The 17453-nt window shown below is 33.5% G+C and overlaps 1 protein-coding gene across 1 annotated transcript; it reads left to right on the top strand.

The window, feature by feature from the left end:
• The first annotated feature begins 15973 nt into the window (after positions 1-15973).
• LOC120092855 (aspartic proteinase CDR1-like) lies at positions 15974-17350 on the top strand. Its single transcript, XM_039051084.1, has 2 exons — positions 15974-16796; positions 16875-17350. The coding sequence occupies exons 1-2, from the start codon at positions 15974-15976 to the stop codon at positions 17348-17350; spliced, it is 1299 nt and encodes a 432-aa protein (XP_038907012.1).
• Positions 17351-17453: the final 103 nt, after the last annotated feature.

The raw sequence follows: 17453 nt of genomic DNA, 5'->3' as shown, positions 1-17453 counted from the left end.
TATGAAAATGGTGAACTGATATGGAGTTCTGAGTTTTGGCATTAAAATTCTCTTTGATTTCTTTGTTAATTTTGTAATTGGCTCTTGATTGATGAGCTTATATGTATGCTCAAGAGTCTATAATTTATCTGGAGTCATTAGAGTTAAAATTAAGATGTAATTGAAGAAAGAAGTGAAGAAGATCGAGATGCTACAAATTCCAGTGGAGCTTCTGTCCAAGCAGCTTTGCAACACTGCCTTTGAACGCTGCAACACTGCTCATGTTGTTGCCCAGATGTTGAAGAACGTGCAACGCTGCTCACCCTAGCCTAATATGCACATTTCAACCCAAACTGGCAGTCCAGCTGAACCGATCTGGTTAGTTCGGGTCAAGAAGGTTTGGTCTGATTTGATTCAGCCTGGTTCATCCACTTTTGAAGGTTTGAAGGCCTGGTTTGAGCAGTTCGGGTTCGATACGGGGTGGTCCGAGCAGTCTAAAAGCATTTTGGAGCCAATTCTTGCTGAATTTTTTAATAGTTAAGCCTTTGTTTGCTTGAAAATGCCAAAACTAAAACCATATCAGTATGTATTTAATTATTTATACATGTGATGTATGTTCTAATTAAATAAATCTTGTATGTGTATAAAGTATGGCATGTAAAATCCAACCATAGGAAGCATGTTACATGCATTGAAAATATGTTATAAAGTATTATAGTATATAGTATGCATGTTTAGGTTTCTTTTATTTAATATAAGTGTTATATTATATATTGAATGTCTTTGATGTATGTTGTGGATGCTTAGCATGTCTAAAATTTTGTACGTTGTTATAAAATTGGGTTAAACATTTAAAATTCATAACAAAGAACAACTGCATGCTCACGTAGGTTAACCACTTGTTTAATAGTTAAAATAATTTGTTATCTTGTAAACCTTGGGATACAAACTCAACCTGTATATAATGCTGTCTAAGGCTGCGGGTATTTAAGTTGACGGTCTACGGAACACCTCTTACTTGGGGATTATGGTCGAATAATTGAGCGTTGCTAACTGGTTTTATGAGCAATATGTGAGCGGTTTGAGGTTTTAAAACTGGTATATCACCTAGACATCGTATGTTAAATCTAAATATAAACGTATACTTGGATAAACACCTAGACTTAGGTTGTTTAATTAGCCAGAACAAGCCTAAGAAAATGTATACCCAGTTTAACGTTAGAATACTTCAGTGGGAGTTTAATAACATATATGATATGCTATTAGAACACTTTAGTGAGAATAAATAACGTATATGATATGTTAGAATGCTTCAGTGGGAGATTAATAAACATATATGATATGATTATTTTTAGCTCTCGCGTCCCTAAGAGTTCACGATTGAAATTCATGTTTCACTTCGTGTCACCCTGGTAGTGACCTCAATTCGGAAAGTGTTTACATGAATTGAGATTTTGGTGAATAGGGGAAGTTGTTCACCATAAAATCAAATGTGATGTTTTGATTTTAAATTTCACATCCCAAGATGTTCACACCGTGAGGTTCATGTGGAAGTCTCCCTGGGAATGACCTCCATTCGAAAAGTATTTGCATAAATCAATATCAAGGTGAATTTGGGAAATCTATTTAATGAAAAATAAAATATATGATATATTGATTTCAACTTTCACGTTCTTAGAAAATTCACACCGTGAGATCCGTGCAATGTTTCATGTCAGTTATACCTCGACTGCTCCATTCGGAAAGTATTTGTCACGAGGTCAAGGTCAAGGTCAATGGAGGAAGTAGATCATATTAAGTGGGTGAAGGATATGTGTCAACGTATCCTGTGGTCTCTTCCATTTGTTTGGACCAGATTCCTATGTTGCGCCTGCCGGTTAGCTTTAAGCGGCCCTTGCTAGTCGTTTAACAACGACTATCCCCTCAGAAGGTTGTAACATGAGATTCAGAACAACTTCAACTCCAGAAATTGATAGGATTTCTTAGGTCATTTTCCAACCTTGACTCTCCAATTCAGTAGCAATGTTAGTCCAACCTCTAAGGTCTGCAAATGGAGGGTTACACTAACGGAATTACTAAGGTGTTAGTAAGTTTTGACCGAAAACGGTAGCGAAATGACTACAGGAATAAGAGTTATTCTGGAGATAGTATTTTATTAAGAATGTCTTACTTTAGTGAAAGAGTAATTGACTGCTCTTTAGTAGCATTTATTCTGACTCACTATAGTATCGTTGCAAAAATAATGATTTTTGGGTACATTATTAGTTTGCTAAAATCTGATTGGGTTTAAAAACAGATCACTAAATAAACTTGTTTATAATTTTAGAATGACAAGTTCTTTGATACAACTATTGGCTTTTGACAAACTTACTGTGGATAACTATGCAACGTGGAAGTCAAACTTAAATACTATACTGGTGATAGATGATCTACGGTTCGTTTTAACAAAGGAGTGTTCTCCCGTTCGTGGCTCAAATGCAAACCAAAATGTTCAGGATGCTTACAATAGATGGATTAGGGCTAATGAGAAAGCCCATGCTTATATTATTGCCATCATATCTGAGTGTTAGCCAAAAACATGGAGTCTCTGCGTGGGATGTTTGGATAACCGTCCTTCTCCCTCAGACATGATGTTATTAAGTATGTTTACAACTGTTGCTGAAAGAAAGGGCCTCTGTTAGAGAATATATCCTGGATATGATGGTCCATTTCAATATGGCAGAAGTAAATGGTGTTGTTATTGACGAGAAGAGTCAAGTTGGTTTTATTCTTGAATCTCTTCTAAAGAGTTTTCTGTAGTTTTGTATGAATGCACTTATGAATAAAATAAAATATAACTTAACTACACTTCTCAACGAGCTACAGGCTTACCAGACCATGATGAGAGGTAAGGGACTGGAACGGGAAGTAAATATTACTACAGCTGAGAAAAGAGGATCGTCCTCTAAGATGCATGATATTGCTTCTTCTTCACAGAATAAAAGTATTCCAGTCAAGAAGAACAAGGGGAAAAGGAAGAAGAAACCTGCAGGCAGAAAAGGCAAGGAAAATGCTACAGATAAAGGAAAATGTTTCCACTGCAGTGAAGAAGGATACTGGAAGAGAAACTCCCTTCAATACCTTGTAGAGAAAAGAGCAGAGAAAGCAAAACAGTGAAACTAGTTCCTGAAGATTTCTTGCTGTACTTCAGTTGTCTAGTGGGAGATGGTGTAGTTGTTGTTGAAAGATAATCTTGTTTTTGTTATTGTAATGAAAGTTATGTTATCTTTTTGTAAAGAACGCATTGTATAAACTTTTGTTATAAATTAAAAGTTCAATTAGTAAAAGTATTATTTGTTCTATAGTAACTTCTGTTAAGACCAACCAAGTTAAAAGTCTTTTACAAATATTTAGATATTTAAAACGGCTAGAAGACAATAATGGCAAATAGTTATTTAACCTAAGTGATAAGTTTAGAACACTTAAAGAGTTCAAAGTGTACAAAACTTGTTAGGTAAAACAAAATTGAAATACTTCGATTGGATCAAAGTAATAAGTATAGAAAGTTTGAGATTTCGAGAGATATTCTAATAGAACATGAAATCCAGTAAAAACTTTCTAGTTGCCTTAATTGTTTATGAACATCATTTCAATTTTAAGGTATTTCTAAAAATCTATATGAGACATAGAGAACTCATAAAAACTGTTTATGATATGTAAAAGTGGTTTACATAGTTCAAAAATCTAAAAAGATCGATATAAGTGTTAATATCCCTTTAAGTGTTGGAATATTGTTCGAAAGGCATGCCTATCTATAGACAAGCCAAAAAAAGAATAACTTTTTTGTGTAAACAAAAATTAAGTGTTTGTGTTGAAAAATACCAAATTTTCTGAAAAAATATACGAGATCAGCATGTATTATTTGTTTCTATCAAAGCTTGCATATATCAATAAAGAGTTATTGATCAAAATTGACACTGTAAACAAAAGTTGTTTTGGACAGTAAAAACCAGAGTTGAGAGTACCTCGATGTAGTGGGAGGAATGTATGACTTCCTAGCCATTATTGAGAAACAAGAGTTTTGAAAATAAGATGCATTCCCTATATAGTTTAATAAGAAGTCCATTGTATACTAATAGGCTTACAAGCGATTCTCTCGGCTAAAGTGTTTGAGAATCCCCTAGTAAGACTAGGACTACGAGGTATATAACCTAGGGCAAGTAGGAGAAAAAAAACCATGGGTATGTGATGCTCTAGTTTATTGTATTTCTCTATAAAACTCAAACACTCAAGTTGAGTTTTAGTACAAGTGGGAGTTTGTTCGGTTTTATGTCCTATAACTCGTGGTTTGTAAACATTAAACTTATTCTGAAAATTCATTAAGTTGTTATTGAATATATGAATTGTTTATTTTGTTTTAGAAATAAATCCAATAAACTAAAAGATCCATGACTAATATATGAATACTTGAACTTTATGTAGAGACATAAAAGTGGATCAGGTTCGAGTAAAATAGTCAAAATGATCTATAGTATATAAATAAGGTTGGGTGCCTTATTTTGGTAACACTATTAGATGTGGCCCACTCTGTAGTTATTACGAAGAGTTATAAAGTGCTACAAACGAAGTGATCCTAATTCATACATGTCATGACATGAGGAGTGCGGGTGTCATATGCAATGAGTTTGCACAAGATCGGACCATGAAATAAGTCACTCTTACTTTATAACGTTGTTTACTGTTTAAGACTAACTATTTCAAAGCGATGACCTAGGTAAGTTGACCTTAATCCTAAGCTAACTATGAACTCTTGTTTATTCGGGATTATTCTTAGAATTGCATAGGTGAAGGTTACCTTAACAACGTCGACTTAAAGTCTCCCATTTCAAGGGTAAGACCGGGTAGATAGCTGGGGACATAGGGTGCAAGATGGATTTCACTCCTACCCGCTTTTAAGGATAGTAGAGAGGTTGTTCCCTTAAGTGCTGACTCCAGGTCTAGAACAAGGGGCCCCACCCTCTCATTGGTCTGAGAGGGACTCGATTTGATGATTGTATCACAAACCAATTGTTCATTAGAGAATCCGTGGGACTTAAGGAACAAGAGTTAATCTCAGGGGGTAAAACAACCTTTTGACCCAGTCGTTATAACGAACAACCTGTGAAGAGTTAACTTACTAATCATGATCACATCGAGTGGACATAATATATCCACGGTGAGGGGAGTGCAACTCTGAGCTTTAGTGGAGTGACCCAATAGTTAACGAATGAGGGTTAATTCTATGTAAAGAGTTTAGCCAATTAATCTCGGATCGTTGGAGCCCATGATCTGTAGGTCCACTAGGTCCCCCTACTAGTCATAAACGGATTAGCCTTAGAGTAGCGTGATAAGTTGATTTGAAATGTTCAAATTTGAATTAAGGGAATTATTAATTATATGTGATATAATTACACGTTTAATTTTGAATTAAACAAAATTGGAGCGATTAATATTTTAAATATGATTTAAATATTAAATTCATGAATAGGGATTCATGATAGTGAAATTGGTGATTAGTTAATTTAATATTTTATATTAAGTTAATTAGAATTAGTTAAATTATTTAATTAATTATTAATCTTACTAGAAAATTTAATTTTGAATTAATTTTTGTAAAATTAATATAATTTTAGTTTTAGATGTAAAATTAAAAACTGAAATTGATTTGTAATTTTGAAATTGGTTTCAAAATTGAGAAAAATTGGAATTGGGATTTTCCCACTTTTTCAAATCCAAGGAGTTTATTCACCATTCCATTAGAAATTCCAACTCAATTTTTGAGTATGAGCTGGAATTATCTCAAGTTATCAGTTCACGCATGAAGTTTTAGTATATATCACTCAGTTTGGAGTGAAAATGACTGAAAATTGCTGAGAAATCTTGAGGTTGAAGAAGGTCTTCAACCATGGTGATCCAGTGACCTCTCCTCCTTGTTCCCTTAATTCAAGTTTATTTTGAGTCCCACAACTCAATCTAAAGCTCCAAGAGGATAATAGGGAGACCTTGTGGTGATCCACAACAAGATTTGGAGAAGATTTACAGCTGGAATTGTGATTTAAGAAGTTCTTCAAAGGTTAGTAATGAAACCCTCTTTTTAGTTTATGGAGCATGCTTAATTTAAAGCTAAAATAATGAATTAGAATGCTTAATGATCCTGTTTTCTTCCGTCGCATGTTTTCTAACTCCAACAGTTACAAACTTAATAGGTCTATAATCTTGTCTAAGGCTGGAGGTACTTAAGTTGACGATTTACGGAACACTTGCTACCTGGTGATTATAGCCAAACTATCTAGCATTGTTAACCCGATTTAATGAGCTTGCGTGAGCGATGTGAGGTACTAAATATTTTTATCACTTAGACATCATAGGTTAAAATCCAATTATAATAATTATACTTGGATAAATCACCTAGATTTAGGATGTATTAGCCGGTATATTCCTAAGTAAATAAATATACCCTATCCATTAGTACTCTTCAGTGAGAATTTAACATTATATATGATGTATTATTTTTTAGCTCTCACGTCCCTAGGAGTTCATCGTGAGATCCATGCTCGGCTTCTTGTCACTTTTATCGTGACTGCTCCATTTGGAAAGTGTTTGCATCGGTCAATAACAAGGTGAATAGGGGAAGTTGTTCATAGTATGTGTGTGAAAGAAATGTGTCAACATATCCTACGGCATCTTCTATTAGTTTAAATCTTGAGATTCTTATGTTACGCCTGCTGTCGTTTTTAGGCGGCGTTAGCTAGTTGTTTTTTACGGCTATCTTCTCGGAGGGTTATAACATAGGATTCAGAACAACTCAAACTTCAAAAATGAATAAAGTTTTCTTAGTTCCATCTTCAACATTGTCTTCCACTTTGGGGGCTTGTTGATACCGTTCTATGAAAACTAAAAATGGAAGGTAACACTTACACGAATTACTAAATATTAGTAAGTTTTTGACCCAAAAATGGTGACTAAATAACTATAGGAATAAGAGTTATTATGGAATTAGTATTTAGTCAAGAATGTCTTGCTTCAGTGAAGGAGCATTTGACTGCCTCTCGGTAGCATTCGGACTCACTAAAGTATCGTTGCAAATAAATAAAGAAATCTTGGTACTTTATTACTTTTGCTAAAATTGGATTTAGATGCATTTTTTCTGATAGATTTGTTTATATTTCAGCATGTCAAACTCGATTATTCAACTTTTAGCTTCTGATAAATTCAATGGCAAGGGTTACTCGAACTAGAAATCAAACATAAATACAATACTAGTTGTTGATGACTTGAGGTTCTTTTTAATAGAGGAATATCCTCCGCTTCCAAATTCAAATGAAAACCGAAATGTTAGTGATACCTATGACAGGTGGGTTAGGGCTAATGAAAAAGCCAGAGCCTACAGTTTAGCCAGCATATTTGATGTGCTTACTAAAAAGCATGGTCACTGCTAGAGAGATCATGGAGTCGTTACAAGGGATGTTTGAATAGTCATCCTCATCAGTACGATGTGATGTTATAAAATACGTTTACAATTCCCGCATGAAGGAAGGAACCTTTATTAGGGAATACGTCCTAGATATGATGATCCACTTTAATATAGCGGAAGCAAACGGTACTATCATAAACGAGACGAGTCAAGTTAGTATGATCATGGAATCTCTTCCGAAGAGTTTCCTAACTTTTTGCATAAATGTTATGATGAATAGAATATATTACAATTTGACAACTTTTTTAAATGAACTCAAGATTTATCGATCTTTAATGAAAAATAAAGAAGGGGAAGCAAATATTCTTACCCAAAAGCAATTTCTGAAGGAATCTACATCAGTTACAAAACCTTCAAAAAAGAAATCTGGTCCTTCAAAGGATAAAAATATTAAATGAAGAAGAAGGGAAAAGGGAAGAAGAAGGCTCCTGCTAAAAAAGGCAAGACAAAAGTTGCAAAAAGAAAAATTTTTCCATTGTAATGAGGATGTGCATTGGAAACGAAATTGCCCAAAATATCTTGTAGAAAAGAAAGCTGAGAAGGAAAACCTAAGTAAATCTAATTTATTTGTAATAAAAACATGTTTAGTGGAAAGTTCTCATTTGACCTGGATACTAGATTCAGGCGTCGCTAATCATATTTGCAATTTCATTCAAAAGACTATTCCTGGAAGCAACTGACAAAAAACGAGATGACTTTCAAGGTGGGAACGAGTGAAGTCATTTTGACTGAAGCAGTAGGAGATATCAAATTATTTTTTGGAGAATCTTACATTTTGTTAGAAAATGTATATTATGTACCTAAAATGAAAATGAACTTAATCTCTATCTTCTATTTAATATAACATATGTACAAAATTACTTTTGATATAAAAGAAGGGTTCATTAGTTTAAGAGGTGTTCAAATATATTCTGCTAAACTTGAAAATAACTTATATGTGTTAAAACCAACTGAGGCAAAAGCTATTTTGAATATAGAGATGTTTAAAACAGTTGAAACTCAAAATAAGAAACGGAAGATTTCTCTTAACACCTATCTTTGGCACTTAAGACTTGGATACATAAATCTCAACAGGATAGACAAATTAAAGAATGGACATTGAAATCAGTTAGAAAAAAGTCCTTTAAATCTATGTGAATCATCTCTTGAGGGGAAAATGACAAAAAGATCTTTTTTAGGAAAAGGTCTTAGAGCCAAAGAACCTTTAGAACATATACATTCAAATTTTTGTGATCCAATGAATATTAAAGTTCAAGGAGGACCTGAGTATTTCATCAGTTTTATTAATGATTATTCTATATATGACTATGTTTACTTGATACATCATAAGTTTGCAACCCTAAAAAAGTTCAGAGAGTATAAGACTGAAGTTGAGAACTTATTAGGTAAATAGATTAAAAATCTTCAATCAAATCGAGGTGGCGAGTATATGGATTTACAATTCCAGAATTATTTAGTAGAATATGGAATTCAATTTCAACTCATTGCACCTGGTACACCACAACAAAATGGTGTAGTAGAAAGGAGAAATCAAACCCTGTTAGACATGGTTCATTCAATGATGAGTATGCCCAGTTACCTCTGAAGGAACTCGTAAACAAGAGAACCAATGAGTGGAAGCAGATCATTCCAAACCCCATTGTGAAAGAACATACACATTTACAATCATACAACAACAGTCATGCATAAAGTTTAAATTATAGCATGCTTCAAAAGGAAAATACTAGAGATCGAGTGAACATACTCTTGAAGAACTTTTCTTCCCGTATCCCTCGATCAAACTCAACCAAAAGTCCAACCATACGAACGCAACACGGGGAAACTAGTGAACAACATGAACTGTAGAATCCTCGAACACAATCGAGCAACTCTCGGCCCTAGACCCTCAAACATCAAGTAGACACTACCACGTGGCTATCTTGGTATTTTCGGTGTAAGAATCCAGGAGTTGTGGGCTCTATATGGATCTAGTAGAGGGAAGGAGGAATTGAACAATTGTGTAGAAAATCGAGTAAGTGGGAGAAGGCAGAAGTTTATCGTGTAGACTTGGGTACTCGATCGTTTAGTAGCGAGCGACTATCGTATAGAAAAATTGATGCACAATTGTTTACTCTCTCAAGGCTATCGTATAGCTTTTTCTTTATGCACGTTTGATTATGAAAAAAGGAAAGGGATTTTCATTTTATCCATCAGTTACCATAACTGATTACAACTTCCCACTAAGTTAGTTATTAGGGAAAAAAAATCGAAACAAATTATCTCATAATTGAATTAATTATAAATAAATATTATATTTATAACCTATAGTTTTAATATCACATCTTATGCAACATGTAAACCATAGTTCTTTTTCTCCTTTATGACATCTAATATTAATTCCTTCGATTAATGTATCTAATACATCAAATCAATTATTTCACATATAATTGAATCAATTTAATTATATCATATATAATCAAATTCTCTCTTGTTAATTTCAACACATCAAATTACCCAAAAACTTATTCTCAACATGAATCTATTGAGCTACCAAGGGGACCCAAAAACTTATTCTCTATAGATAAATCAACAAAAGTTGTTGACCAAACTGGTCCATCACATCCTTCTCACGAATTGAGAATGCCTCGACGTAGTGGGAGGGTTGTTCAACAGCTTGACCGATACATGGGTTTAACAAAAAACTCAGGTCGTCATATCTAATAATGGCTTAGAGTATCCTTTGACCTTTAAACAGACAATGAGAGATGTTGATAGAGACCAATGGATAAAAGCCATGGACCTTGAAATGGAGTCTATGTACTTCAATTATGTTTGGGAACTTGTAGATCAACCAAATGTAGTAAAACTTATTGGTTGTAAGTGGATCTACAAGAGAAAACAAGACCAAACTGGTTAGGTACAAACCTACAAAGCTAGACTAGTGGCAAAAGGTTTTACCCAAAGAGAGAGGGTAGATTATAAAGAAACCTTCTCTCCTGTTGGCATGATCAAGTCTATCAGAATATATTTATCCGTTGTTGCCTTTTATGATTATGGAATATGGAAAATGGATGTCAAGACAACCTTTTCTGAATGGTTATCTTGAAAAAAGTATTTATATGTCTCAACGAGAAGGGTTCATTGAACAGGGTTAAGAGTAAAAAGTTTATAAGCTTAAAAGATCCATTTATGGGTTAAAACAAGCATCTCGGTCCTAGAATTTGATGTTTGACCCTTCGATCAAATCTTATGACTTTGAAAAGAATGTTGAGAACCTTGTGTTTACCAGAAAATAGTCAATAAGACAGTAGCATTTCAGGTACTATATGTTGATGATATCCTGCTCATTGAGAATGAAGTAGGATTCCTTGTTGACGTAAAGAGAAGGCTATCATCGTAATTTCAAATGAAGAGATGTACAGTATGTTCTTGGAATCCAAATAGTTCGGAATCACAAGAACAAAACACTAGCACTATCTCAAGCATCTTATATTGACAAAATATTGTCAAGATATAAAATATAAAATTCCAAAAGTGGTTTATTACCTTTCAGACATGGAATTAATTTGTCTAAAGAACAGTGTCCTAAGATACCTCAAGAAATTGAGGATATGAAAAGAATTCCTTATGCATCAGCAGTCGGGAGTTTGATGTAAGCTATGTTGTGCACATGGCCAGACATATGCTTTGCAGTCGGAATCATCAGCAGGTTCCAGTCCAACCCTGGATATAGTCATTGTACTGCTGTTCAGAACATCCTCAAGTGTCTTCGGAGAACGAGGGACTATATGCTCGTGTATGGGTCTAAGAATTTGATCCTTACTGGATATATTGATTCTGATTTTCAAACCGATCTAGATTCTAGGAAATCTACTTTGGGATCAATATTCGCTCTTAATAGAGGAGCTATAGTATGGAGAAGCATTAAACAGAGTTGTATTGCTGACTCTACCATGGAAGTTGAATATGTAGTTGCATATGAAGCAGCCAAATAATCAGTATGGCTTAGAAAGTTCTTGACAGATTTGGAAGTGGTTTCGAATATGCATCTGCCAATCAGCTCATATTGTAGTAATAGTGAAGCAGTTGCCAACTCAAAAGATCCAAGAAGCCATAAACGGGAAAAGCACATCGAGCATAAGTACCATCTCATCCAGGAGATAGTACACAGAGGAGACATGATCGTCATGCAGATAGCCTCAAAAGATAATTTAGTTGATCCATTTACTAAGGCCCTCACAGCTAAAATGTTCGAGGGTCATCTAGTGGGACTAGGACTACGAGCTTCATAAATCTAAGGCAAGTGGAAGAATTAGTTATTCATTGGTATATAGATGCCCTAGTTTATTGTATTTATTCTCTCATACTCAACATTGTATAAATGTATATATTTAAACTTACTGAAGTTTTAGTCCAAGTGGGAGTTTGGTGGGAATGTCCTACAACTCGCAGTTTGTAAATATTAAACATATTTTAATCATAATAAAGATATTATTGAAAATTATTTCAATAAAGATTTTATTATTGAATTTTATTCATTTCTAAATCCAATAAACAAACCCATGGCTATAAAGTGAATTCTTAAACTTTACGTAGAGACATAAAAAGGATCAAGTTTTAGTATATAGCCAAAAAAATGTCTATAAGTATATGGTAAGGTTGGGTATCTTATCCTGGAGACACTATGGATGCAACCCGCTTCGTATATTAGTTCAAATGATGTGATCCCAAAAAGGTTCATGTGGAGACATGTGAGTGGGGACGTCCTATACAAAAGACTATTTACCGTTAAAACTGATTACTTCAATTTGACGACCTAAGGTAACTCGATCTTAATCTGAGCTAACTACGAACTCATTCGAGATTATCTTTTAATCTGCATAGGTGAGAGTCGTTCAACATGAGCACTCAATAAGCCTCCTATTTTACGAGTAGGACCGAATAGGTAGTTGGGGACATAGTTTTCCAAGACGAAATTCGATCCTACCTATTTAGGGTTAGCATATAGGTTGTTTCCTTAAGTACTAACTCCTACTCTTGAACAAAGAGACCTCACCCTCTCGTGGTTGAGAGGGATTCGGTTTATTGGTAGGACCATAAAAAAGTTGTTCAATAGAGGATCAATGGAGACCTAAGAAGCAATATATATTACATGGGTAAAATGGTAATTTTGACCTAGATGTGAATACGAACGATATATTTAGGTTTGACTTACTGATTATGGTCAAATCAAGTGGACATAAAAATATCTACAGTGAGAAGCGTGCAACTACTGAGCTATAGTGGTATATTTCGATTATTAACGAATATTGATTAATTTGGTTTAAAAGAGTTCAACTAGTTAATCTCAAATCGTTGGAGCTCATAATCTGTATGTCTATTAGGTCCCTCTACTAGTTTGTAAAAGGATTAAATCTTAGAATAGTGTACTAGGAGAATTTGGAATATTTAAACTCAGTTTAGGGTTTGGATTATTATTGATGTTTAATTATCGAATTAAACGTTGCGGATTTAGAGAATTGATAATATTTAAATATGATTTAAATATTTGATGAGGTGTTATAATTATTTTAATATTTGATATTAAATTAAAATTAATTAAACTAGTTTAATTAATTATCCAAATTAATTTATTAAAATTTTGAATTTGTGAAATTCAAAGTTTTTGAAATTGGTTAATTGAATTTTGGATTTATGAAATTCAAAAATTCAAAAATTTACTTAATTTAAATTATATTTGAAATTAATTTTAAAAAAATAAGTTATATATATAAATTAATTCGATTTCTTGTTTTAAAATTAAAAATTAATAGAAAGTGAGATAATATCACATTTTCCATTAGTTTCCATCTCATGCCACTCAATTTTAATGGAATATTGAGTAGCTTCATCTTTTGCAATATGATTTGCATGGAGGTATAAATAGTGTGTTTTAGATCATATTTCAAGTTCATGCAAGTTGAATTCTGTGGCTGAAATATAGAAAAATCAGATTTTTCCATTTCCTCTTCAAGCTTTCAAAGCCAACACTCATTTTCTCTGAATTTGAGTTTCCACAACTCAATCTAAGGCCTAAAGATAGTAGAAAAGACTTTAGGGATGGTATACTACAGAGATAGAAGAAGATTTACGTGGAAATTTCAAGCAATTCAGTAGTTTCATCAAAGGTATGATCCTGAAACCCTAATAGTTAGAAAACTATGAACATGCATGCTAGTTACCTAAAATTGATGTAGTCAGAGTGCTTAAATCCTTAATTGCTTCCATTTGTTGAATGTCAATTCCATCAAAGTCGCGTGCCCCAATAAAGGAAAATATCGGACAAAAAATTGTAGTTGGATATTTCCAGAAAAGGAAAACTATTTTACAAGAAAATAAACTGTTTTGAAATAGATGTTAGGACTTTATTTGAGACAACCGCAGAAATCACTGCCTTAGAAAGGTATAAAGTCAACTAATCAAATCTCCAACAAGATTCATATAAAACTATATGTTAAAATTAATATGAATGAGATTCATAATAAAATTATAGGTTATAAGAGATGATTATATTTGAATTATAATATGGTTTTAATTAAATATATGATATTTAGTTTATCAATTAATTAATTAATATTATTTATTTAATTATATATTAAATTAGATTTAGTGGAGGGGAGTTATAACTTCTCCTTCAATTAACTTCATCTCTAGCTTAATTGTGAATTTTGCAGAGAAGAAAAAAGATATGCGTATCATTCCTAAGTTTCTTTGAATTCTCTCAAGATCTCTCTCACAAAGTTTTTTTATAGAAAAAATTCCTATGTAAAAATCAACTTCCTCTCCAACACTAGTGGTAGTGTCCCATCTTTTCGTGTTCGTGATCATGAGAGTTCGTATAAGAAAGAAATTCATTGAAGACGGACTTCAAAGGTAAGGTTCCTTGTCTCAATAAAAGCATGCTTAAAACTGTTTATCCTATATTTATGTTTTTTCTATTTTTTATGTTTTCCAAATATTAAAATTGATGGCACCAGCGTTCAGACGCTTCTGCATTGGTATTTGATTCCTTCAAACCAAATTACGTCGTTTATGTTATTTATTTTAGTTCAAGAAGATGTGAGGCGGAATTTTATATTTTTCAAGTTGATATTATAATATTTTAATCAATTAAATTATGTTTAAATTGGCTGATGAATTCATAAGATATAATTTGATTTGATTAAAACATATGAAAGATAAAACACAGACCATATTGTTACATTCAAATGAAATTGCTCATAACCCAAATTCTGGATTTTTAATCCAGAAATGTCTTGCAATTTTAGCTTTACGTTATTTCAGCTACATTGCAAGGGTGTACTAAAAGATTGTTTTATCAACATTTGAAATGAGAGTAAATTTTTCTTACCAAATAAGTTATGTTTGACTTATTAACATAATTCATCCTCTAACAAAATTAAATTTTAGGTCATACTTCATAGTCTCATAATTTAGAGTAAAATATTGCGCATTAAAAAGTTGTACGAATTATTCATATATAAAATTGTAACGTTAATTATGAGGTTAATCAGGGATCTTCAAAAATTGAAAAATAAGGAAAACTATTTACATAAAATAGTAAAATTTTAATATTATTTGATAGAGGCTGACAAAAGTCTATAGTATCTATCAGTAATAGTAACTGTAACTGATAGAAGTCTATCAGTATCTCATTTGTTTGCTATATCTGTAAATAGTTTGACATTTTTTCAATCTTTGAAAATTTTCCTTAATCATTTTTTTATTTTTAAAATTTTGCATGTTTTCGTAATGTATTTTAATAGACTTCATAATTCTTTAAGGTAATACTTTTAAATTCTTATCCAAATCTAAAAACAAAAATCACTTAAAAATCAAAATTTGAATGAATTTTGCATACATTGTTAAAATGTAGGTAAGAAAACGAAGAAAAAACAATGTTCATAATAAACTTAAATTTTAGAAACTAAGTGATTATGTTAAAAACAAATTACTTATTAACGAAGAACGTAAACTAAAACTAACGCTAGTACCTAAAAGCTAAGTTTAAAACTTTTTACAACGCTACATTTCTATTTATTCCATTTAACAATCAACTTCACCATCAAACAAACTAATCTTATAAACCAAATCTTCATATCATCGGATCAAAATTAGAAAAAAAGCAAAAGGAAAAAGAAAACAAACAAACAATTTTCCCCTACGAATTTAAAAATTTGAAGAAAAATGAAAAAAAAAAAAAAAAAAACCAAATTGGCAATGTTCAACAAATTATATCGATCAAAATTACCCATAATTCCACCTCCTCACTACCCATTTATCACATTATTACCACATCACTGTAACAAAATGACTCCGATTAAAGGAAATTAAACCAAACGTTTTTTTAACTATAACTATCAAAATTAATTACAGTTACAAATTTATTTCCCATCGTTTCATTTCATTTTTTTTAACCTCTGAAATATCAATCTTCTATATATTTAATCAAATTCCCCATTCATTTCTCATCACCAATCATCGATGGCACCCATTTTCTCTCTTATTCTTTTTATCTCCTCCGCCGTCGTCTCCACGGCCACAGGCCGTGACTATGGCTTCTCCGTCGAACTCATCCACCGTGACTCCCCCAAGTCCCCTATGTACAACCCATCGAAGACTCACTACCACCGTCTCGCTGACAGCCTCCGCCGCTCCATTAGTCGTAACACGGCGGCACTAACAGACATAGCAGAGGCCCCTATTTACAATAATCAAGGCGAATACCTCATGAAAATATCCGTTGGAACGCCGCCGTTTTCGATTATAGCTGTTGCTGACACAGGAAGCGACATCACTTGGACCCAGTGCCACCCATGCAAAAATTGCTTCCATCAAAATGCACCAATGTTTAACCCGAGTAAATCGACGACTTACAAAAAAGTGGCATGCTCCTCGCCGATTTGCTTGTTTGCTGGTGACAGTGGTTCATGTTCCACTCAGTCCTTAGAATCTGACTGTGTGTACTCGATTACTTACGGTGATAGGTCCCACAGCAAAGGAGATTTTGCCGTGGATACCGTTACTATGGGGTCAACCTCTGGCCGCGGTGTGGCGTTTCCTCGTATGGCGATTGGTTGCGGTCATGACAATGCTGGCACTTTCAATGTTAATATTTCTGGCATTGTTGGACTCGGGCTAGGTCCGGCTTCACTTGTCACACAGATGGGACCAGCCACTGGTGGAAAATTCTCCTACTGTTTAACTCCGGTTGGAAGCAGTAATATTGTGCCTAGCAAACTTAACTTTGGTTCTAATGCCGACGTCTCTGGCTCTAAAGCCGTTTCCACTCCTATTTATACTAGTGGTAAATAAAATCACTATATTGAACTCAAAAGTTAGTTGATTTATTAATTATTTTTTTTTTGTTGATGCAATCATTCAGATAAATTCAAATTCTACTCGGTGAAGTTAGAAGCCGTGAGTGTAGGGAAGAACAAATTTGATTTTCCAGTCTATTCTGTATTAGGCGGAAAAGCAAACATCATCCTTGACTCTGGTTCGACGCTTACTTTTCTCCCGGTGAATTTATACAACAACTTCTCCAAGGCAATTTCCAAATCGTTAAACCTCAAGCGCACAAATGATCCGGAACAATTGTTGGATCATTGTTTTGTGACCACCACCGACGACTACAAACTGCCACTCATAACCATGCACTTTGAAGGTGCCGATGTGCCTCTCCTCCGAGAGAACGTTTTCATTAGAGTGTCGGACAGCGTAGTTTGCTTGGCCTTTGGCACCCACCAAGACGACGACTTTATGATCTTTGGCAACATTGCACAAACCAACTTCTTGGTTGGTTACGATATTAAGAACATGCTTGTTTCTTTCAAGCCGATGGATTGTGTTGCCATGTGATCCTCACGTGCTTCCTTATTATTTTTAGTTTATGTTTTATTCAACGTTGTCCGTTCTTTGTTAGAGAACGAAGCATTTCTAGGCATGCAAAATTTATTTTGAT

This window comes from Benincasa hispida, chromosome 12, assembly GCF_009727055.1.
Source record: "Benincasa hispida cultivar B227 chromosome 12, ASM972705v1, whole genome shotgun sequence".
Lineage (NCBI taxonomy): Eukaryota > Viridiplantae > Streptophyta > Magnoliopsida > Cucurbitales > Cucurbitaceae > Benincasa > Benincasa hispida.
This window is presented reverse-complemented; position numbering and strand designations above follow the sequence as displayed.